Source organism: Theropithecus gelada, chromosome 13 (genome assembly GCF_003255815.1).
Source record: "Theropithecus gelada isolate Dixy chromosome 13, Tgel_1.0, whole genome shotgun sequence".
NCBI lineage: Eukaryota > Metazoa > Chordata > Mammalia > Primates > Cercopithecidae > Theropithecus > Theropithecus gelada.
In genome coordinates this window covers 10,266,367-10,289,624 of record NC_037681.1, presented here as the reverse complement: position 1 = coordinate 10,289,624, position 23,258 = coordinate 10,266,367, and the positions used below count along the sequence as shown (strand labels likewise).

The 23,258-nt window shown below is 39.3% G+C and overlaps 1 protein-coding gene across 2 annotated transcripts in view; it reads right to left on the bottom strand.

The window, feature by feature from the left end:
• The window catches only part of ST6GAL2 (ST6 beta-galactoside alpha-2,6-sialyltransferase 2), an 86,660-nt gene that overhangs the window by 9,085 nt on the left and 54,317 nt on the right, over positions 1-23,258 (bottom strand). For both annotated transcript variants that reach the window (XM_025354186.1, XM_025354187.1), the window contains exons 4-5: positions 22,332-22,433; positions 19,826-20,000 (exon numbers count right to left, since the gene is read on the bottom strand). In XM_025354186.1, the coding sequence (XP_025209971.1) occupies positions 19,826-20,000; positions 22,332-22,433 (277 nt within the window). The remainder of the gene's footprint in view (positions 1-19,825; positions 20,001-22,331; positions 22,434-23,258) is intronic.

Here is a 23,258-nt window from a genome sequence, read left to right as displayed (position 1 = left end):
TAATCCCAGTACTTTGGGAGGTCAAGGCAGGTAGATCACTTGAACCGAGGAGTTTGAGACCAGCCTGGTCAACATGGTGAAACCCTGTCTCTACAAAAAAAAAAAAAATACAAAAAAATACAAAAATATCAGCCAGGCATGGTGGCTTGTGCCTTTGGTGCCAGCTACTTAAGAGGCTGAGGTGGCAGGATCACTTCAGCTCCGAGGTTGAGGCTGCAGTGAGCCATGATTGTGCCACTGCACTCCAGCCTGAGTGACAGAGTGACATCCTGTCCAAAAAAAAAAAAAAACTAGTAATAAAAATAAAACTAATTGCGTTATGTGAAAGGTAGACAAGGAGATTTATGCTGTCAAAGATGTAGAATATTCTTTAATATTTTCAGACAGCATGATCAATTCATTTAGCATATGCATACTTTGCTTTTTAATTTTCTTTAAGGCTGTTGTTACACATAAATTTGAGTTTAGATTCAGACTCTGTCATATAATAGTGAAAATTATTAGTATTAAATTTCATTCCATCTACACATCAATTTTCCTAAGAGTTAATAATAGTACTTAGCAATGCACAAACACTTGAAGAATAAATTTCTTCATACTTTGCAAAAAAGAACTAGGTAGATGTCAATGTTTGGACATATACAGTAATAGCTCTTACACGGTTCAGAATGGGGTATGTGGGGAGTAGACACTGCAGGCAGGCAGAACGGGGACAGGATTAGGGAAGAATAGAGTCTTTAAGTGCTGTTTGAGGCCTCCTCAATTAAATTCAACATCTATCAAACTGCCCACGTTACTAATCATCAGAGATTTAGAGCACCTTTCTTTAAAAACAAAACGAAGTTAAACAAAACGAAAGATTTCACCTTTAAATTTAATGACAGGTAGAAGGCCCATGACCATTCTCAGGATGGCTTGAAGAAAGTATCCTAAACGTCATACTGAGAAAAATGTTTATGAACTACCATGAGATCTCTTCCGCAATGCCCCAATGCTGAGCCTTGTCATTCACAAATGACTACCAACAGCACACAGCTCTCAAACGAACTCTGCGTCATCACCATTAAGGTACTGTCAGTTCCCAACACACCCTTAGGTTCAATGATTCAATAGGAAGACCCAGTATCTAGCACAGAGTTTTACTCACGATGATGATTTATACAAAATGATACATAGCAAAATCAGCACAAGCAAAAGGTGCACGGGGTAAACAGTCCAGGGGGCACCAGGTGCGAGCCTCAAGAATCCTCTCCCAGGGAATGGCACAGGGACTGAATTCCCCCAGCATTGAGTTGTGACAACTGCTATGAACCAAATGTGTCTCCATCCCCCACTCACAGGTTGAGATCCTTCCTAATCCTTAATGTGATGGTGTTAGGAAGCGAGGCCTTGGGAAGTGATTAGGTCATGTGAGTGGAGCCCTCATGAATGGGATTAGTGCCTTTGTAAGAAAAGACGTTGTGGAGATGATTTCTCTCTGCAACACCACCATGTGTGGAACCAGCAAGAAGGCTCCGTCTCCGAACCAGGAAGAGAGTCCACACCCGGAGCCAAACTGACCAGTGCCTGCTCTCTAACTTCTCACCTCCAGAACCATGAGACAGAACTTTCTGTTGTTTAAGACATCCAGTCTATGGTATTTGTTATAGCAGCCAGAAATAATGGAGACAGCAACACAAATGAAATGTTGCCAACCAGGGAATCTTTTCAGAGACTCAGTACTCAGTGTTTTTATTTGAAACTGGTCATGTCAGCAGTCTCTGCCTGGCATGTACGAAAATTCCAGACTCTAGGAAGGAAAGCAAGTATCCAGCATAAAACACATTTCTTGCATAAACAGTACACACACAGTGAACAACACTTATCAATTAGAGGGGTGGGAACCTTCCCAAAAAATCCAAGTTCCCAGACATCAGCCAAGGGCCAGTCTTGCAAGCACGCCTTCCTGAGGATAAGCAGTCAAGCTGGCCATGTTGTCTTTTCTGCCCTGATACCATATATGCACAAATTCAAAGTCTCACATTACTTCGTAATCATTTCCCCATGCCAGATTGATGTGGGGAATTCACATCTGGTTATGCTAAAAATGTTATTGATTCTTTTTTTATTTCCTCTCTTATGTCTGCTCAGGACTACCCAAAATGCAAGAAGAATACAAATCATCTAATAATATGCAATTCAGTAAAGGACAGCTTTTAAAAAGCATTTAAGAAACTTTTATGTTAAGTAATTTTGTTTAAGGACTACCAAAAATTAACAACTTTAATCGCTTATAAAAGTTTTACTGCTTTCAACATGAGGCTGGACTTTTTGATAGGCAGATCAAGATTTAGACACTTTTTAATGTTATTTTTCCAAGCCAATCAAATGGGTGTGGGACCAGCTGTTTAGAATCTTTAAACGGTATGAATGTTAAGTTTCTTATATGGCCAGTTGTTACAAATGAGTCCATATGAGGGATTCATTTGAAGAAAATAAGCATTAGTATTTTCTAGGCAATTATGACTCAAGAAGTATTCATTTGCTAAACTGTATGCTTTTAAACGTTGTATAATGCAAGACAATTATCAAACCAATTAAAAAGCATTTCTACTGGTCTTTATAAAATGTCATGTTATATGATTCAGCATAATAAGCAGAATGAGCACTTATTTGTTCTAAAACCTGGTTAAAAGGCAAACTTTGACACATGCTCAGATTATCACAAATTCTAGATGGCTGAGGTTTCCTTTATACATCTTTAATTGGCATATATAGATATATTTGATGTGTTATCAGAGCCTAGTATAATCATTTAGCATTTAGCTTAACTGTGGTTATGCCAAAACTATCTTGTTTTTCACTTGGCAGAATATTTAAAATAACATCCCAAATCATTGAGAAAAACAAAATTTTCTCCTTGATGAAACAGCCTTTCATTAAATGGCAAAATGATGGATGTAAAACAGAACATAATACAAGTAACAGGAAAAGTACCAGTTTAAATCAGTTCTAATAAACACTTGAACATAACTCACACATGAAGTAAATTAGCAGTTTCTACGAGTCACCAATAGAACACTGCAGAACACGTTTCTGAATGAGGGGTGAGGGTGAAAGGCTAAGTGTATTAAATATGCCAGGCTAATAAAACTCTAGCAGCTGTTCTGTGGTTTCTCCTTAAATTCAATCATAAAATGGAAAATAATGAGAGCTACACCTGAGATTCTTAAAGAGATAAAAGTGACTTTTTAAGTGGCAGTTCTAGAAAATATTTGTAACTAAAAGATGCTTTGGAAATTTGAACCTGATGTCATTTAAGAAGACTCTACCACCCTAAACAAAATAGTATAATGCGAGAATAATACTGGAAGGTCAATTTGTAGCTCATTATTTCTTGTTATCACACACTCAGGATTCATTATTTACAGGAAAATACAAAAAGTTGTTCCTAACCAACAAAACTGTGACACATTTTACACAATCCGTAGTTTATTATTTTGTGCTAATGTTCTGAGTTTGGGTGACATATTAAAAAATGAGATTCGGCCGGGCGCGGTGGCTCAAGCCTGTAATCCCAGCACTTTGGGAGGCCGAGACGGGCGGATCACAAGGTCAGGAGATCGAGACCATCCTGGTTAACACGGTGAAACCCCGTCTCTACTAAAAAAATACAAAAAACTAGCCGGGCGAGGTGGCGGGTGCCTGTAGTCCCAGCTACTAGGGAGGCTGAGCCAGGAGAATGGTGTAAACCCGGGAGGCGGAGCTTGCAGTGAGCTGAGATCCGGCCACTGCACTCCAGCCTGGGCGACAGAGCTAGACTCCGTCTCAAAAAAAAAAAAAATGAGATTCCAAAAACCAATATAAAATGGAAAAGCAAGAAGTTATGACATGTTTTTAAGCCTATTATTCTTGTGCATATATAAATTAGCCTGAAATTACAGTGTTTGCACCTGTAAACTTCAGAAATATTAGTTATAATATTATGACTAGTGGTTGCATTAAAAAAAGAAAAAAAGTCAGGGTGGGGGTGTTGGTGGCTTCTGCAATGAAAAGAACTGGCAATTGTACCTTAAAAAGGAGTTCCACGTCCGTGTGTATGTTGGGCGGATCCCCTGGCTACAAGGTCTGTCTGCCTGTCAGCACTCAGGCTGGGAGCCAGAGTGGGTGAGGCTGGTGCCTGCTGGTGTGTCTGGATGCCCAACTGCATGCAGATGGCAAACCCATCCAGCCATGCTTGAAGACCCCAGGTGAGATCACTCACCTATAAAAATATGTCATTACGTGGGCAAAATAGAAGCTGCAGGACTCCAAGAAAATTATTCCTTATCCTCAGTCAGGCACATTTCAAAATGACTTCATTGCACTGAATAACAAGATAAAATCTCTAGTATCCGACTAGGGATGAAAGAGAGAAATGCTCTTCATATGTGAACAAGTAGCTCCCAATGGGCTGAGTGTAAGGAAGCTAACGAGATGGAGAAGTTGTTCCAAAGAAACGAGTCCTTATGGATCATCTAAATTACCCTGATTCATGTTACATCTTTTTGGTTTTAAAAATACATGTGCAGTCCAATAATAAGTTTATGAATTCCTTTATTGCTTCTCTAGAGAAGGAGATAGTACCTGCAATCCAATCCAATGTATCTACTAGTGTCCTTTCTTCTGTGAACCCATAGGACAAACATGGAGTCTAATGAGAAACTCAACTACATAATTCTTGGGAAAGCAATATATCAGCTCTTATCAACAATCATCAGCGTGTCATACCCTTTGCACTGGCACTAATACTCCTGGGAATTTATCTTAAGGAAATAGTTTAAAGAAAAGCCTCTATAGTCACATACTGCACATAATCTATATTAACACATAAATATAGTAATGACTTGTCAACATAATTGTTTGATAATATCAAGCACTCTGAAACAACAGAATACTCAACAACTAACAAAGGCATACATTATGATACACCTGTTTGATGTAATTATATGATCTCTGTAATAGCAAAGAAAACAAAAGTCTATTTTCACCTCGATTATAGGTCTTAATGAAAGAACAGTCCTTTTCTATTTGGGAAAGAGTCTTATTTGACCTAGCATAAATTTTTAGATGACACACATTACAATAATAGTGAATAGTAAATATTAGTTATTGTGCTTAGGCACATGATAATTCAAAGTTAAAGGTACTATCCGTATCTTCATTTTACAGATGAAGGAACTGGGCTTTAGAGATGCTAAGTAACTTGTTCAAGGTCATATAGCTATTCAGTGGTAGGGCCAAGATTTGATTCTGGTCTCTGTAGAATCTAAGGTCTTAGCCACAGTGCACACATAAAGTGACAGGTCAGGAGGGTGGCCACCCTTCTACATATGAGACCAGTTAAATCAAAGGTGAGAGTCTATAAGATGACATAAATTACAGCCTCCCATTCATTCATTTGTGTTTTCATTCAGGGAACACCGTGCACTGGGCTGTGGTGCTTCACAGTGAGGGAGCCTCGTTCATTACAACAATGCTAAGATCTGGATGTGGTCAAGATTTGGAAGAGTATTCACTAAAGTCAAGTCACGATGGCAGTACCAGAAAATAGGGTGGAGTTATTTGGTGTTTTAAAAAATGTGTAAGCATTTAGTTGTATTGTTATTTTCTTTCTTTTTATAAAGACTGCAAAGTTCTAGGGGATTATTCAAAAAAGTTGCAAAGAGAAACTAATGAAGTAAGGCAGAGTCATTCTCTTCCTTAAGGTTTGGTGAAAGCTTTGGACACATACTTATGTGAGAATAAATAGTAACTCTAAACCTCCTCAGCCTTACATATGTTAATAAAATGGGATTTCTTAAAAAGCTATCAGACTTTTACTGAATTCCAAGTAAGAATCTTGATACCAAAAGCAAAACATATTTGCAAAGTTATGGTTTAAATGTTTTGAAAAATAATTATCAATAATCGATATGCAACTTTGAGTCAGGTTTCCATGATAAATTGCAGTAAATAGTCAACTCTAATAATGATTCTTCAGAATATTTTGTTAGGTGGAGTTGCTCAGTAATAACAAAAATCTGACGTTAAAAACATAGAAAACATGATTTAAAAATATTAATTTAGAAATTTGAGAGGGCTAACTTCAGTATACACTAGTTTTAAAACCTCAATAAAGATATAGGGAGGCAGAGCAAGATGGCCGAATAGAATCCTCCGCCAATTGTCCTCCCAGCAGGAACATCAAAGTCAACAACTATCCACACAAGAAAAGCATCTTTGTAAGAACTAAAAATCAGGCGAGAGATCACAGTATCTGTTTTTAACTTCCTATCACTGAAAGAAGCACTGAAGAGAGTAGGAAATTCAGTCTTACACTGCCAGCACCATGCCTCCTCCACCCACCAGCAGGGAGGAGAACCTGTGCACTTGTGGGGAAGGAAAGTGCAGTGACTGGGAGACTTTGCAATGGAACTCGGTGCTGCCCTGTTACAGCAGAAAGCAACACCGGGCAGAACTTAGCCAGCACCTATGGAGGGAGCATTTAGAAGAGCCCTGGCCAAAGGCAAATCATCCATCCCAGTGGTCACAACCTGACCACTGGGATGGTAGTCTGGCAAGCCTCACTACCAGGGGCTAAAGTGCTCCTGTGTCCTAAGTAAACTTCAATGGCAGTCTAGGCCACAAGGACTTCCATTCCTGGGCACGTCCTAGTGCTGTGCTGGGCTCAGAGCCAGTGGACCTGGAGGCATGCAACCCGGTTGAGACACAAGCTAGGGCAGCCAAGGGAGTGCTTGTACCACTCTTCCCCCAGCTCCAGGCAGCACAGGTTGCAGCTCTGGAAGAGACTCCTTCCTTCCTTGTGAGGAGAGGAGAGAGAAGAGTAACGAGAACTTTGTCTTACAACTTGGATACTAGCTCAGCCACAGTAGGATAGGGTACCAAGCAGAGTCCTGAGGCCCCCATTCCAGGCCCTAGCTTCTGGATGACATTTCTAGACACACCTGAGCCAAAAGGGAACCTGCCTCATGGAGAGGACTCAGTCCTGGCAGGATCCATCATCTGCTGACTAAAGAGCTGTCAGGTCTTGAATAATCAGCAGTGGTACTCAGGCAGTACTCACTGTGGGCCTTGGGTGAGACTCAAGAGCCATGTTGGCTTCAGGTGACACTCAGCATTTTCCCAGTGGTGGTGGCTACAGAGAGGAACTCCTGCTTGAAAAAAGGAGAAGGAAGAGTAAAGGGCACTTTGTCTTGCAGCAAAGATACCAGCTTGGGCAAAGTAGGGTAGAGCACCAAGCAGGCTCTTGGGGTGCCAGATTCCAGGCCTTGGCTCTCACACAGCCCTTCTTGACCTGCCCTGGGCCAGAGGGGGGCCCCCTGCCTTGAAAGGAGAATCCCAGGTCTGGTAGCATTTACCATAAGCTAACTGAAGAGTCCTTGGGCCTTAAATGTACATTGGTGGAAGCCAGATAATGCTCACTGTGAGTCTGGGCTGGTAGTGGCCATGGGAGACACTCCTCTGCTTGTGAAAAGGGGCGAGAACAGGGGGAGAGGACTTTGTCTTATGCCTTGGGTGCCAGGTTGGCTGTGCTAAGTACAATATCAGGTAGACTCCTAAGTTTCCGACTCTAGGCCCTGGCTTCCAGATGGCATTTCAAGACCCACCTGGGGCCAGAGGGAACTCATTGCCCTGAAGGGAAGGACATAAGCTGGCTGGCTTCATCATTTGCTGATTGTAGAGTCCTGGGACATTGCGTGAACATAGGCAGTAGCCAGCCAGTGGTTACCATGGTCCTTAGGTGAGACCCAGTGCTATGCTGGCTTCAAATCTTACCCAGTACAGTCCCAGTGATGGTGGCCACAGAGGTGCTTTTGTCCCCCGTTCCCCAGTCTAGGCAGCTCAGCACAGAGAGAAAGACTCTGTTTGTTTGACAGAAAGTGAGGGAAGAAAACAAGTCTCTGACTGGCAATCCAGAGAATTCATCTGGATCTTATCCAGGACCACCAAGGCAGTACCTCTACAAGTCTGCAAGGGCCAGAGTGTTACTGGGCTCAGGGTGCCCCTTAATGCAGATACAGCTGAAGTGACCAAAAACTTAGATCATAATACCATACAACTCCTTTCAAAAACCTGGAAAGCCTTCTCAAAAAGGCTGGGTACAAACAAGCCCAGACGGTGAAGACTACAATAATACCTAACACCTGAATGCCCAGACACCAGAAAACATCCACAAGCCTCAAAACCATCCAGGAAAATGACCTCATCAAACAAATTAAATAAGGCACCAGTGACCAAACCCAGAGAGACAGACATACGTGACCTTTGAACAGAAAATGCAAAATAGCTCTTCTGAAGAAAGTCAGTGAAATTCAAGATAACAGAAAGAAGAAATTCAGAATCCTATCAGATAAATTTAACAAAGAGATTGAAATAATTAAATACAATCAGGCAGAAATTCCAGAGTTGAAAAATGCAATTGACATACCAAGGAATGCATCAGGGTCTCTTAACAGCAAAATTATTCAAGCAGAAGAAAGAATTACTGAGCTTGAAGTCAGGCTATTTGAAAATATATAGTCAGAAGGGACAAAAGTAAAAAGAATAAGAAAGAATAAAGTACACCTGCAGGATCTAGAAAATAGCCTCAAAAGGACAAATCTAAGAGTTATTGGTCTTAAAGAGGAGGTAGAGCAAGATATAGGGCTAGAGGGTTTATTCAAAGGGATAATAACAGAAAACTTCCAAAACCTAGAGAAATATACCAATATTCCAGTATAAGAACACCAAGCAGATTTAACTTGAAAAAGAATACCTCAAGAAATGTAATAACCAAACTACCACAGGTCAAGGATAAAGAAAGGATCCTAAAGGCAGCAAGAGAAAGAAAAACAAATAATAATAGCATACAATGAAACTCTAATATGTTTGGTAGCAGACTTCTCAATGAAAACCTTACAGGCCAGGAGAGAGTGGCATGACATATTTAAAGTGCAGAAGGAAAAACAAATACACTTTTATCTTAGAATAGTATATCCAGCAAAAATGTCCTTCAAACATAAAGGAGAAATAAAGACCTTCCAAGACACACAAAAACTGAGGGATTTCAAGAAAACTAGACATATCTAACAAGAAATGCTAAAGGGAATTCTTCAATCTGAAAGAAAAGAATGTTAATGAGTAACAAGAAATCTGAAGGTACAAAACTCACTGGTAATAGTAAGTCCATAGAATATTATAATACTTAATTGTAGCCTGTAAACTATTCATATCTTGAGTAGAAAGACTGAAAAATGATAAAAAAATAATAACTATAACAACTTTTCAAGACACAGACATTTAAAAAAAGATATAAAGAAAAACAACAAAAACTTTAAAACTGGGAGGATGACATTAAAGTGTAGAATTTTTATTGGTTTTCTCTTTATTTATGCAATCAGTTTTGTCATCAGTTTAAAATAATGGATTGTTAAGATATTATTTGCCAACCTCATGGTAACCTCAAATTGAAAAACACACAACAGGTACACAAAAAGTTCCTTTTATTCACACTATTTTGAAGGGATTTTATCATGAAACGATGTTGAATTTTATCAAATGCTTTTTTGATAAAAAAGGTTTTATCAAAGGTTTTACCTCACGGTAACCTCAAATTGAAAAACACGCAACAGGTGCACAAAAAGTAAAAAGCAAGAAATGAAAATACCACCAGAGAAAATCACCTTCACTAAAAGTAAGACGAGAAGGAAGGAAAGAAGGAAGAGGAGACTGCTAAAACAATCAGAAAACAACAAAATGGCAGGAACAAGTCCTTACTTATCAATAATAACACTGAATGTAAGTGGACTAAACTCTCCAATCAAATACATAGAGTGGTTGAATGGATGAAAAAACAAGACCCAGTGATCTACTGCCTACAAGAAACACACTTCACCAATAAAGACACACATAGACTGAAAACAAGGAGACAGAAAAAGACATTCCATGCTAATGGAACCCACTTCCCAACTGAAAGCAGGAGTAGCTACACTTGTATCAGATAACATAGATTTCCAGCCAAAAACCTATAAAAAAAAAGACCAAGTAGGTCATTATATAATGATAAAGGGGTCAATTCAGCAAGAAGATATAACAATCGTAAATATATATTGGACCCAACACTGGAGCACCCAGATCCATAAAGCAAATATTACTAGAGCTAAAGAGAGAGATAGACCCCAAAACAATAAAGGCTGGAGACTTTAACACCCCACTTCCAGCACTGGACAGATCATACAGACTGAAAATCAACAAAGAAACATTAGACTTAATCTGTATCACAGACCAAATGGACCTATAATTATTTACAGGACATTTCATCCAATGGCTGCAGAATACACATTCTTTTCCTCAGCACCTGGATCATTCTCAAGGATAGACCATATGTTAGGACACAAAACAAGTCTTAAAAAATTTGAAAAAAACTGAAATTGTATCAAGTATCTTCTCTGACCACCATGGAATAAAACTAGAATTAACAAGAGGAATGTTGGAATTAAAAAGATGAATTTTGGAAACTATATAAACACATGAAAATAAAATGGTATTCTCCTGAATGACCAATGGTCCAGTGAAAAAATTTAGAAAAATTTTAAAGTTTCTTGAAACAAATGATAATGAAAACACAACATACCAAAACCTATGAGATAAAGCAAAAGTAGTAGTGAGAGGAAAGTTTATAGCTATAAGCATCTACATAAAAAAGTAGAACAACTTCAAGGAAACAACTAAATGATATATCTTTAAAAAGTAGAAAAGCAAGAGCAAACCAAAACCAAATTTAGTGGAAGAAATAAGAGAGATCAAGCAAAATGAATGAAATTGAAATGAAGAAAATGATACAAAGGTCAATGGAACATAAAGTTGGCTTTTTGAAAAGATAAACAAAATTGAAAAAATCTTTAGCCAGACAAAGATAAAAAGAAAGAAGACTCAGATAAATAAAGTCAGAGATGAAAAAGGAGACATAATACAACCGATGTCACAAAAATCCAAAGGCTCATTAGAGGCTACTATGAGCAGCTATACACCAATAAATTGGAAAACCTAGAGAAATGAATACATTCCTAGACACATACAATCTAGTAAGATTGAGTTATAAAGAAATCCAAAACCTGAACAGACCAATAACAATTAATGAGATCAAAATTGTAATAAAGTTTCCCAGCAAAGAAAAGCCCAGGATTCAATGGCTTTACTGCTGAATTTTACAAAACATTTAAAGAAGAACTAATACCAATCTTACTCAAACCATTCTGAAAAATAAAGGAGGAGGGAATACTTCCAACCTCATTCTACAAGCCATCCTGATACTAAAACCAGACAAAGACACATCAAAAAAGAAAACTACAGGCCAACATCTTTGACAAATATTGACTTAAAAAATCCTCAATAAAATACTAGTAAATTGAATTCAACAACACATTAAAAACCATTCATCACAACCAAGTGGGATTTATCCCTGGAATGCAAGGATGGTTCAACATACGCAATCAATCAATGTGATACATTAACAAAATGAAGGACAAAAAACATATAATCATTTCAACTGATGCTGAAAAAGCATTTGATAAAATTCAACATCGTTTCATGATAAAATCCCTTCAAAATAGTGGGAATAAAAGGAACATAATTCAACACAATAAAAGCCATATATGACAGAGCTAATATCATAATGAATGGAGAAAAATTGAAAACTTTTCCTCTAAGATCTGGAACATGGCAAGGATGCCCACTTTCATCACTGTTATTCAATATAGTACTGAAAGTCCTAGCTAGAGCAATCAGACAAGAGAAAGAAGTAAAGGGCATCCAAATTCAAATAGAAGCAGTCAAATGATCCTTGTTTGCAGATGACATGATCTTATATTTGGAAAAACCTAATTAGAACTGATAAACATTCAGTAAAACTGCAGGATACAAAATCAACATACAAAAATCAGTAGCATTTCTATATGCCAACAATGAAAAATCTGAAAAAGAGATCAAGACGGTAATCCTATTTACAATAAGTACAAATAAAATACATAGGAATTAACCAAAGAAGTGAAAGATCTCTATAATGAAAATTATAAAACATCCATGAAAGAAGTTGAAGAGGCCACAAAAATATAGAAATATATTCCACGTTCATGGGTTGGAAGAATCAATATTGTTCACATGTCCATCTGACCCAAAGCAATCGACAGATTCAATACAATCCCTATCAAAATACCAATGATATTCTTCACAGAAACAGAAAAAACAATCTTAATCTTAATATTTATATGTAATCATAAAACACTTATTCAATAGAATGACCCAGAATAGCCAAAACTATCCTGAGTGAAAAGAACAAAACTGGGGGAAATCACATGACCTGACTTCAAATTATACTAGGTTGGTACAAAAGTAATTATGGTTTTTGCCGTTTTTGCCATGCGGTTTCTCCATTAATAAGAATCTTATTAATATTGAAGTAAGCTTGTAATAAAAGCATAGTTTAATTTCATATTAGAATGTGTTTATATTGTGTCAAGAATATAATTGTTCACATGTTTTGGAATTCATTTATTATAAGGAAAACAATCATTCTTATCTTTGATACATTTTCTGTGTTCGTAAATTGCAAACTTCTGAAATCAGGTGTTTTTCCAACAATAAAATGACTTTTGTTGAAGAGGTTCTTAGAGTTTGCTTTCTTCAATGCTAGATCAATGTGTTCTTAAAATTTTGAAACCTATTGTTCTTTCTCTTTAAGCAGAAAAGGAAGCCCTGTTATTTTCAGAAAAACAGGAAGAATTTATTGGCTACAAACTTAAGTATTTCTGTCCAAATCTGATTTCACTAGGAAATCTGATTTTCTTTTCCATAGGAAATAGTGCACAGATCTTACAGCACCAAAGAAAAAGCTCAGCCCGGCCTATGGGGTACTGGATCAATGACAATTCTGATGTCAAAATATCTCCAGGCCTACTAACCAAGAAACATTCAGACTGGTGCACTGAACAGAAGTTGCTTCTATACTCCTTTTCCCTTTAATATTTATTGCTTTCCTTTTCTCAGCAGAAAACACACGTGCGTGCACACACACACACACACACACAGAGAGAGAGAGAGAGAGAGAGAGACAGAGTTCTTAATCCAATAAGACAAGACCATGTGATGTATGAGCCATCAAAGAGACTACTGGTACTGGGCTAGGGGTTCCTAATGAAAGTGCAAAAAGTATGTTATGCTTTTTGAGAGGAAGGTGTTGGCTGAATGTTTTATTCCATTTGGGCTGCTGTACTGAAATGCAATAAACTGGGTGGCTTATAAATGACAATAATTTATTTTTCATAGTTTTAGGGGCCTGAAAGTCCATGAACAATACGTGGCAGATTCAATGCCTCATGAGGGCCCACTTACTGGTTCATTGATGGCCATCTTTCTGTTGTGTCTTCACAGTGGAAGAGGCAAATGAGCTGTCTGGGGTCTCTTTTACAAGGGCACCAATCCTATCCATGAGGGAAGCTCCACCTTCATGACCTAATCACCTCCCAATGGCCCCACCTGCTAATATCACCTTGAGGGTTAGAATTTCAACATACAAATTTTACAGGGAGAAACATTCAAGTTGATCACACCGAATTTCATCTGCCCAAATGTTAGTGAGAGAATGCCTTCCTGAAATCAACGAGAGTTGGAACTTTGCTTGCTTTTTACAAACTTATACCCCACTAATCAGTATATCCAAGAATCTGGGTCCCAACTTGATAGGAACAAACAAAAATCCACTTTTGAGGAAAACATTTACAGTCCACACTGTTATGTATGTCATTTCACAATAAGTTTTAAGGACAAAACCTGAGTTCATTAGTAAAGTGAGTAAATTTTATAGTTATGTCTTCCAAAGAATCAAAAAGAATAATTGTATTGATAATTAAAACATCCAGTAATGCTGGAATAGGCCAGGCACAGTGGCTCACGCCCATAATCCCAGGATTTTGGAAGGCCAAGGTGGGCAGATCTTGAGTTCAGGAGATCGAGACCATCCTGGCTAACATGGTGAAACCCCATCTCTACTACAAATACAAAATATTAGCCGGGCATGGTGGCATGTGCCTGTAGTCCCAGCTAGTTGGGAGGCTGAGGCAGGAGAACTGCTTGAACCCAGGAGGCAGAGGTTTCAGTGAGCTGAGATTGCTCCACTGCACTCCAGCCTGGGCAACAGAGCGAGACTCCATCTCAAACAAACAAACACAAAAAACACACACACACATCCAATACTGCTGGAATATAGGATTTAATGTTACAGAATTTCAAAAGGCAAAAATATATAAAAAGTTATATTTTTAGTAATATGTTACATTATTTTAACTAAAGACAAATAATAATAATTATCCCACTTGGGATTGAAGATTGCAATAAGTACATGATTAGTAGTTATTCAAGATTCCTGAGTCCTCCTACCGAGCCAAATGCATATCACGTTGCTGGTACATCCATCAGTACAGAGACTGTGGACTAGATTTCTGAAGTTCTTAAGATTCCACAATTGAACAATAATACAACTGTGACTTAGAGATTTAAAAAATTATCTGCAAATGTTAACATTAGTCAATATGAAGACATTCACAGAAAGACAATGAGGAGATAACATTCCCTCTTTTCTGGAAAGTAAGTTTCTTGTCAAAATAAAGTCTTATTTCTACTGAAAAAAAAAAAAAAAAAAAGATTCCACAAAGCTAAAAGAATGGTTCTCAAAGCGTGGCCCCTGAACCAACAGTGTCAGTATCACTTGGGAACTTGTTCGAAATGCAAATTCTCACAATCTCCAGCTACTCAAAAACTCTGGGAGTAGGCCCAGTAATCTGGTTTACAAAACTGTGACAGCCACCCTCCAAACTGACTCCATAACGATTGGTGCCTGCTATTCATGTTTTTTGTGTAGTTTCGTCCCATAACAATGGTGCTGACTTGTGTAACAAAGATAATGTAGCAGATGTGTTAGCTTATGACATCATAAAAACATTGGGCCTTCCTCCCTGCTCTTTCTCAGATCCCCTGTTCTCTGGAAGCCAGCTGCCATGTTGTGAGGATGCCCAAGCAGTGCTATGGAAAGAGGTTCATGTGGTAAGGAACTGAGGCCTCCCGCCCTCAGCTACGCAAGTGAGTCATCTTGGAAACACATTATCCAGCCCGAATCCAGACAGTTTGATTGTAACCTTAGGAGACACTGTGAGCCAGAATCATCCAACCAATCTGCTCCCAGATTACTGACCCACGGAAACTGTGAAAGAATAAATGCTTATTATTCTTTTTAGAATCTAACTTTTGCTTTGCAGGAATGGTTTATTAGCACACAAACCTTTTGCGTGATTCTGACACATGCTAAATTTTGAAAAACATTGAGCTAAAACATTCATTCACTCACCAAGTAATTATTATTTGTATCTACTATGTACCAGGCTAACAGCAGAAATACAATGATGGGCAAAACAGACACAGAACAATCCTTGATGCATTCTTTTCTTTTCCTTCGTTGGACTTATCATACTTTATAACGATTTTATTTACGTCTGTCCTGCAAGTTTTGCGTGGGCAGGACCCTTGCCTGGTTTCTTCACCACCAGGTTTCTGGGGCCCAGTCCTGTGTCTGGCACACAGGAAGTGTGCAATTAATATCCACTTGAGTATGACCCTTACCTTCCTTGCTCACTACCTTTCGCCTATATGAAGGATTCAGGCCCCAGTAACGAGGCCTTGAATAGCACTAACAGCACTACATTTAAGGGGCTCAGTAACATCTCCCTGGGAATCCAACTGCCGCTGGATAATCTCCATACAAAGAAATGTCTTTTGTGTTCAAAATAGTCAGCTTTTTAGAGTCTCTCTATTTCAAACATGCAGATTCCTAAGCATGTATAAAGAAAATGTATGCAGTGGATGTGTTAGTCTGTTCTTGCACTGCTATAATAAAATACCTGAGACTGGGTAAAATATAAAGAAAAGAGATTTAATTGGCTCATAGTTTCGCAAGCTGTGCAGGAAACATAGTGCTGGCATTTGCTTCTTAGGAGGCCTCTGACTTTGGAAGGAAAAGTCAGAGTTGACACTTCACATGTTGAAAGCAGGAGCAAGAGACAGAGTGGGCGGGAGTTGGTACCACAACGATCTCAAATAACCAAATCTGTAGTCCCAGCTACTTGGGAGGCTGAGGTAGGAGAATTGCTTGAACCCAAGAGGCGGAGGTTGCAGTGAGCCGAGATCATGCCACTGCACTCCAGCCTGGGTGACAGAGCGAGACTCTGTCTCAAAAAAAAAAAAAAAAAAAAATCAGAAAACAACCAAATCTCATGAGAACTCACTATCATGAAGACAGCACCAAGCCATGAAGGATCTGTCCGCATGATCCAAACACCTCCCACGAGGCCCAGGTGAAGTGGGGATTACAATTCAGCATGAGATCTAGGTGGGGACAAATACCTGAACCATGTCAGAGGGTTTAGAAATATAAGTAATTGCATGGGAGACTATAAGGATGGACACATTAGGAAAGGTTTTAGTTCAAAAATATTGGAAACCAAAAGCCCTATGAAGCCAACCATGTGTGCAGTTATGTGTATATATATGTATCTAATGAGCACATCAGTAAAGGAAGTGGGGCACACTGTTTCACCTCCAGGGCAGCCCCTTGTGGATCAGAACAACCAGAGGCCAGAGACACTGCCAAGGTGATCTTTTGTGATGGTGACTGTCCTGCTGACCGGTGGACCCAGGGCTGAAGATGGGACTGTGCAAACTGAAATGTTCTAATCCCTTCTAACAGCTCTTGGATGGGTTCTTTCGTTCAGCAGCTGACGCTAGAGGTTAGAGCACTTGGAAACAATGAGGTGCTGAGACAACAAGTCAATGCCTTCTCAACATGACCTCAGTACATGAAGGGGGCATTTGGAGAACATTTTTTTGATAACAGAAAAAAAAAAACAAACCAGTCATTGATTTTTAAAATTCTCATAGCAGACAGATTGAGATGTGGGTGACATCATTTTACTGCTATTTAAGGATGTCGGATAAATTATAAAACAGATTCTGGCTCTCAGCCTATTTATGATCAAGATCAAAGAAGAGGGGCAAAGACTACTGCAGTCTTGTGGGTAATCAGAAGGTGCTGGAGGTTTTCTGAGCAGAACTCATCCAAGCTGTCTCCACTGCCCATCCTTGGTGAGGGTTCTCACATGCTTCACCATGACAAGGCACAAGGGCCACAAATAAACTTAACAACGCCAGACCACATCTTCTGTTGCCTCTTCTAACCTCGCCCGACCCTAACCCTTACCCACAGAACACAGCCTGCCCAGTGGGCACTGAGGGATTTCTTATCAACTTGCTGTTTTTCATTCTTTTGTGACTAGCAAAACATAACAGTGCTGTCCTACATAACTTTCTGGGACAATGGAATTGTTCTGTCTCTGTACTATCCAATATGGTAGCCATCAGGAGCATGTGGTGACTCAGAATTTGAGATGGGGCTAGTGAGATTGAGAAACAAAAGGTTTCCTCTTATTTAGTTTGAAGAAATTGAAATGTAAGTAGCCATATTGGTCAGTACAGTGTTAGAAAATAATAATGATTATTAGTACTTCCATTTCTCATCTGTGGATATTCAGGGTCAGAGGATTAAGTAACTTGCCCAAGGTCAGCAAGCCAGCAAGCGGGCGAGGGGAATTCAAACTCAACCCATCCTCTGCCACCTCAACCTCTTGCAATGACATCAAACTGCAGCCCCTTCAAGTCAAAGAAGCCTTAAAGATAATCTTCAGCTTCTGAAACTTTAAATTCTCAGTAAAGAGCTTTAAAAGGAAGCTGGCTATACGTGGCATGATTTCTTTTAGCAAAAACAACATAGGAAAGTACTTTTTTTTCAGTTATGACTATCTAACTTGAATTTTTTAAACCACGTGTTGATAATAAGTGTATCTGACAGGCCCCTCTAACTGTGCTTTAAAACTTTTGCTCTAATCAAATATTAGCCACATGAATTTATGAGAGGGTGAGGATATGAAAAAGACTTTATTAAACTTCTGTCACATCTTGTTATGCTGTCTAGGCATTATTCTATCCTGTTTACTCTTTGCTGACAAACTAGATTATACTTTTTTTCCTAAATCAACAAGATCCTATGAAACCACACCAAAGATAAAGAACTTAGGATTTCAAAAGAGTGATTCAGAAACAAAGAGTGTCAAAGGCATGAGTTTAAAAGGGAGAGAAAAAGCTGAGCTTATGGAAAAGAGTATGCAGTCATATTGTAAATTTTTTTCTTAAATTATATGTAAAATAATTCACATTATTATGATACCAAAAACCCACTCTAAAATCTGCAAGCTTCAATTCAGGATACCTGTGTGTCCTGAATTCATAACCAAACCAGTGTTATCTCCACAAGTCTTTCCTTTATTCATGGCGAACCACTGTGCAGCCCAAGAAAGGAAAAGGGTTGTAAATTCATTGAAATTGGGGAAGAGAACATTACAGTTCTTTACAGACAAAACCAGTATCGTTTGGTTCTTGTGTAGGTTTTCATATTGCCAAAAGGGTCTAGGATATTGCTTAATATTACCCTACTCAGGTAATATCAAAGAGACAATGGGGTGATGAGCTAAAACACAGATAAAGAAATGAGGTAAAAACCAAAAACTCTGAGGATCAAAGCTTGACTAGAAGACAATGTAGGCCCAGTGTGATGCTCTTGTTACATAAAACCCATCTGTAGATGAAAGATACTCTTCGGTGAAGAGAGCTAAATGAGATACTGGAACTAGTCTCATCAAAGCCCATACCAACTCATAGTCTTGAAAACCAACACTCTCTCCTGTGGTCACAGATTGAGCTCCACAACCAAGCATGGCATAAGCTACATGAACAGGCATGGGTGGTAGATTCACGATGCCGCACATTCCTGGACATGCCTGCCTCACCTCCCTCAAGAGGCGGGGTCTATGTTTTCTCCCCTGGAATCAATAAGCCCTGAAATGACTCTGGCCAATAGAATTGCACCTGTGATGGTGTACCAGCCCCTAGGTGTTGGCCTTAAGAAACTGGCAGTGGCAGAGAAGAATTCAAATTCTTGAAATTCAAATTCTTGACTTCCTGTGTTTTCGAATGTTCTCCCTGGGATTCATAAGCTGCCATTTAAGAAGTCCAGTTACTTTCAGACCACCATGCAAAAGAGACTATGTGCAGGCACATGGTCAACTGTCCCAGCCGAGCTGGGCCTTTAGCCATCCCTGCAAAGGGACCGGAGGGATGTGGGAGTGAAGTCATCCCATAAAGAGCGGAATGCACCAGGCGACCTCCATGGATGCCATATGGAACAGAAAGAACTGCCCAGTCAGGCCTGTCCTGACCTATAAAATCATGAGAAAAATAAAACAGTTCTTTCTTTTACACCTTGAAATTTTGGAGTAGTCTGTTACACAAGTGTTTCTTTTTTCCTTAGTTAACCTACCTTTCCTCCAAAACCACCTGTTAATGGCTCTTACTGTACAGGTGGAACATGCCTAATCTGAATAACCAAAAGCTGAAATGCTCCAAAATTCAAAACTTTTTGTGTGTCCACATGGCACTCAAAGCAAAGGCTCATTGAAGCATTTTGGATTTTTGGATTAGACATTCTCAACCAGTTAAGTATCTGTGAATATTCTGAAATCTGAAAAAAATCCAAAATCAGAAACACTTCTGGTTCCAGGCATTTCAGAGAAGGTATTCTCAACCCGTACAACATGACTGTATATTTGTTAAATATTAGATCTCATCCTGTCTGCTCCCCCCTCATTCCAATTTTTAATATGACACCTACCAATGAAACCAGAAGAAGGTGGGTTTGGCTGAATCTTCTCTTTAGTGTTCTCCTGGATAATATCCCAGAGCTGCCATATAAATTTAGGATGAAGAATGTAAAATGGCTGATTTGGGTTTCTCTGACGATGCTGAATATATGGAGTGAACAGGTTGTAATCCGGTTTTTTGTACCACTAAGGAAAAAAAAAATCAATGCAGTCAAGTAGAAAGAACTAAACCGTGAAAGGAGACAGGGCATGGCTGGTTGATTCGAGGCAGAGGGGCCAGGCTGGGGCTAGAGGATGGGGAAGGATCACGACTCATTCCATCTACAGATACTTCCTCATTGGGACGAGGGGATGAAAACAAAGAGAGACCAGGGTGCTATCCCTAGCAGAGATAATGCTTTGTGCTTTGGTCAAATGAGAAAAATGGACTAGGTCACGGATCAGCATCCCTCTTCTGCAAAGGGCCAGATAATCAACACCTTGGGCTTTGCAGGCCATAGAGTCGATCGTCTCTACTCAACTGTACCATCGTAGCACAGAAGCAGCCATGGACAATAAATATTGAATGGGCGTGCTGTGTTCTAATAAAACACTATTTATGAAGGCAGGTGGTGGCTAGATTTGGCCCATGGGTGTAGTTTGTTGGCCCCTGGGGACTGGATCAGTGTATTTCAAAAATAAGTTTTCCAAATTTCATCTATAGTGACAGAAATTGTATTGCTGCTGCCTGGGCCTGGGTTGGGGCTGGGAAGATTGACTAGGATGGATTGACAAAGGAACTCTCTGGGGTGAAGGAAATATTCCAGTTTTTCATTATGATGGTAGATACATGAGTATATAGATTTGTTATCATTCTTCAAAATGTACACTTATATTTGTTTACACAATGTATGCTATTGTATGAAAAATCAATAAGGATGTTTTTCAAAAAGGAAGTTTTCAGAAGCGTCTCAGCTGTAACCATGACATGGATTTGGAGAGGGTGGGTGGGAAGAAGCTTAGCTCATAGAACTCCCTTTAAACAGACAGCAGCGGTGTATAGTGGGTATACATTAAGATCACAGGTAATATTTCACTAATGAAATGGCGCTGTCGCTTTAAAAGCTTTGAGAATGACTGGACCAGAGTATCTTTCATAATCGAAGCCCCAAGCCATGTGGCCCTGGCAAGGGAGCAAGAGGAATGTGGAGTCAGAGCGAGAGTCGCTCCTTTACCCTCCCTCCTCTTGGGGCCTCACATGGCAGTAAAGGCCTTACAGAAAGTGGACTTGTCACTGGGATTTTAGCACTGCCAGTGGCCAGCTCTGTGCCCTGGGTTGGGCTGCTTCCAATAGAGGAAGAAATAAGGTCCAACAGCTAGAAACTCTCAGTCTGTTCACAAATAGCAAGAAAGCTGCAAGAGTTTAAAACCAGGGAGCCTCAGGCTGGAAAGGAAGTTGAAAAGTTCAAACACCCATCTGATGCTTGATTCTCAGTGGAGGGTACATATGAGAATCAAAGAGCCCTCTCAAAAAATATACATTGAGGCTATATATATCCTACATTTCCGGAGATGGGGCTCTGACAGATTTTGAAAAATACTCTCCAGGTGATTTTGACTTGCACGCCTGGTCAGGAATTGTAAGTAATCATACGAGGTAAATGTCCAGCCTCAGTCTCAAGGTCAACAGTGACCAACATGCTCCTTCTCCAGGAGCCGCTTCTATCTTGGGAGGTTACCTCTCGAAGAAGCAAAGATCTTTCCCTGACACTCATCTTAAGAAGGTTGCATCCTCTCTGGTCTTCACTAAACAAGTCAAAGACACTCGTTTACAGAAATGACAGCATCTCTTACTAGGCTAAATACTATCCATCTTTTCCAGCCCTCATTGAAAAACAAGCACGCTGGCTTTTCATGAAAGGTTTCACCAAAAGTAGCTGGTTGCTTGTTTAGATAGGCAATGATTTACCAGAATATCCCAAATATAACCTGTTTGTGTTTTTATGGCTAGTAATAAACTTGTTTCAGCCCTATTGCATAAAATTAAGCAGATTCAGAAGCAGAAGCCAAAGAGGAACACACTCAAGAAAAACCTGGAAGAGGCCCCATTTAAATAAAAATGAGCTGTGGATTCACAAAGTTGAGATTTTCGTGCCAATCACTTTCAATTTATTTCAAAAGGTCTTCCAACTACTTGAAAGGTAATGTAGCCCCATCACAGTGAAACAATTCTGAGTATAATCAGTCAACCCTTTAGTGTAACTAGAAATTTCTGAATATTTAGATATTCTACATTTCCCCCACCCAGCTGCCCTGCCCACCAATTCTGCACAAAAGCACTTTGGCATTAGATAACTAATGTTCACAAGTGTGCTACTGTAACTGGGTATCAATGCGGTATTCATAAACATGCATGAAATTGATATTGATGGGTACTTTCGTTGTCTGTCAAAGCTTAATCCTTGCCTAGATCTTATGATCAATTAGTCAAAGCCATTGTCTGACTGTTGGGGTGGGCGAATCCAGGGAAACACTTACCAGGTTAAGATTTGCGGAATACGGGGCAGGATCCCAGGCCACCAAAATGACGTCTTTATACAGTGAACTGTCAATGAAGTGATGGCTGGGGTTGGTCAGGATCTGCAAACACACAGAAAAACCATTTCGAAGCCAGGGTTTGGTTTTTAAAAACTGCATTTTAAAAAGAGGTGAAAATTAAAAAGAACTAGGACAAGAAAAAGGTGGCTCAGACTTTGTAGTTTCTTCTGGGGGAGGGAGAGACGCAGGCATTGCATGCAGAAGCACTTAAATAATGTTTAAGGAAATTATTATTTTTTTTTTTTAAAAAAAAACACAAGTTCTGACTGTTCACCAGCAATGTACTCATGTCTGGTGGTACTGAATCCAGATCCTGAAGGATGCAATTCCCCAGCTAATTCAAGTCCCACAACCTCTTCTACAATTGCCTCCACGTGTAATTTGGAGAGAGCGTTGCAGGTGTGGATGAAGTGAGTCCCGAAGGAGCCTCCAGCGTGCCAGCTTCCCTCTGTGGCCCTACCTAGTTCTAAATGAATTCTTCAATCTCAGCTGCCAATCATCTTTTTAAAATTATTGTTTCAGGAAAAAACAAAGTATTATTTTCCCTGGGTTTTAAGACACATTTTTTTTAACCATTATTACGATATACTTTTTTCCCTCACGTTAAAGTTTCTAAGTTAGAATGTATGTTACAGATGATATGTATTCTAATTTGGTGGCATTTATCTCCTCCTTTGCAAAAAGTTGTTATTAAATGAATGGCAGATTTTACAGTCAAATGACATCTCTGAATTAAGGAAATATGGTAATTGTTTCTTACCTTGAGGCAGGCTGCCTGGTGCAGTGAACTGTGCAGAAAGCTAATCTTTTGTTCTGTAAGCAACTCACCATAAATCACTCATCACCTCATTTTTTCTACATATTTTG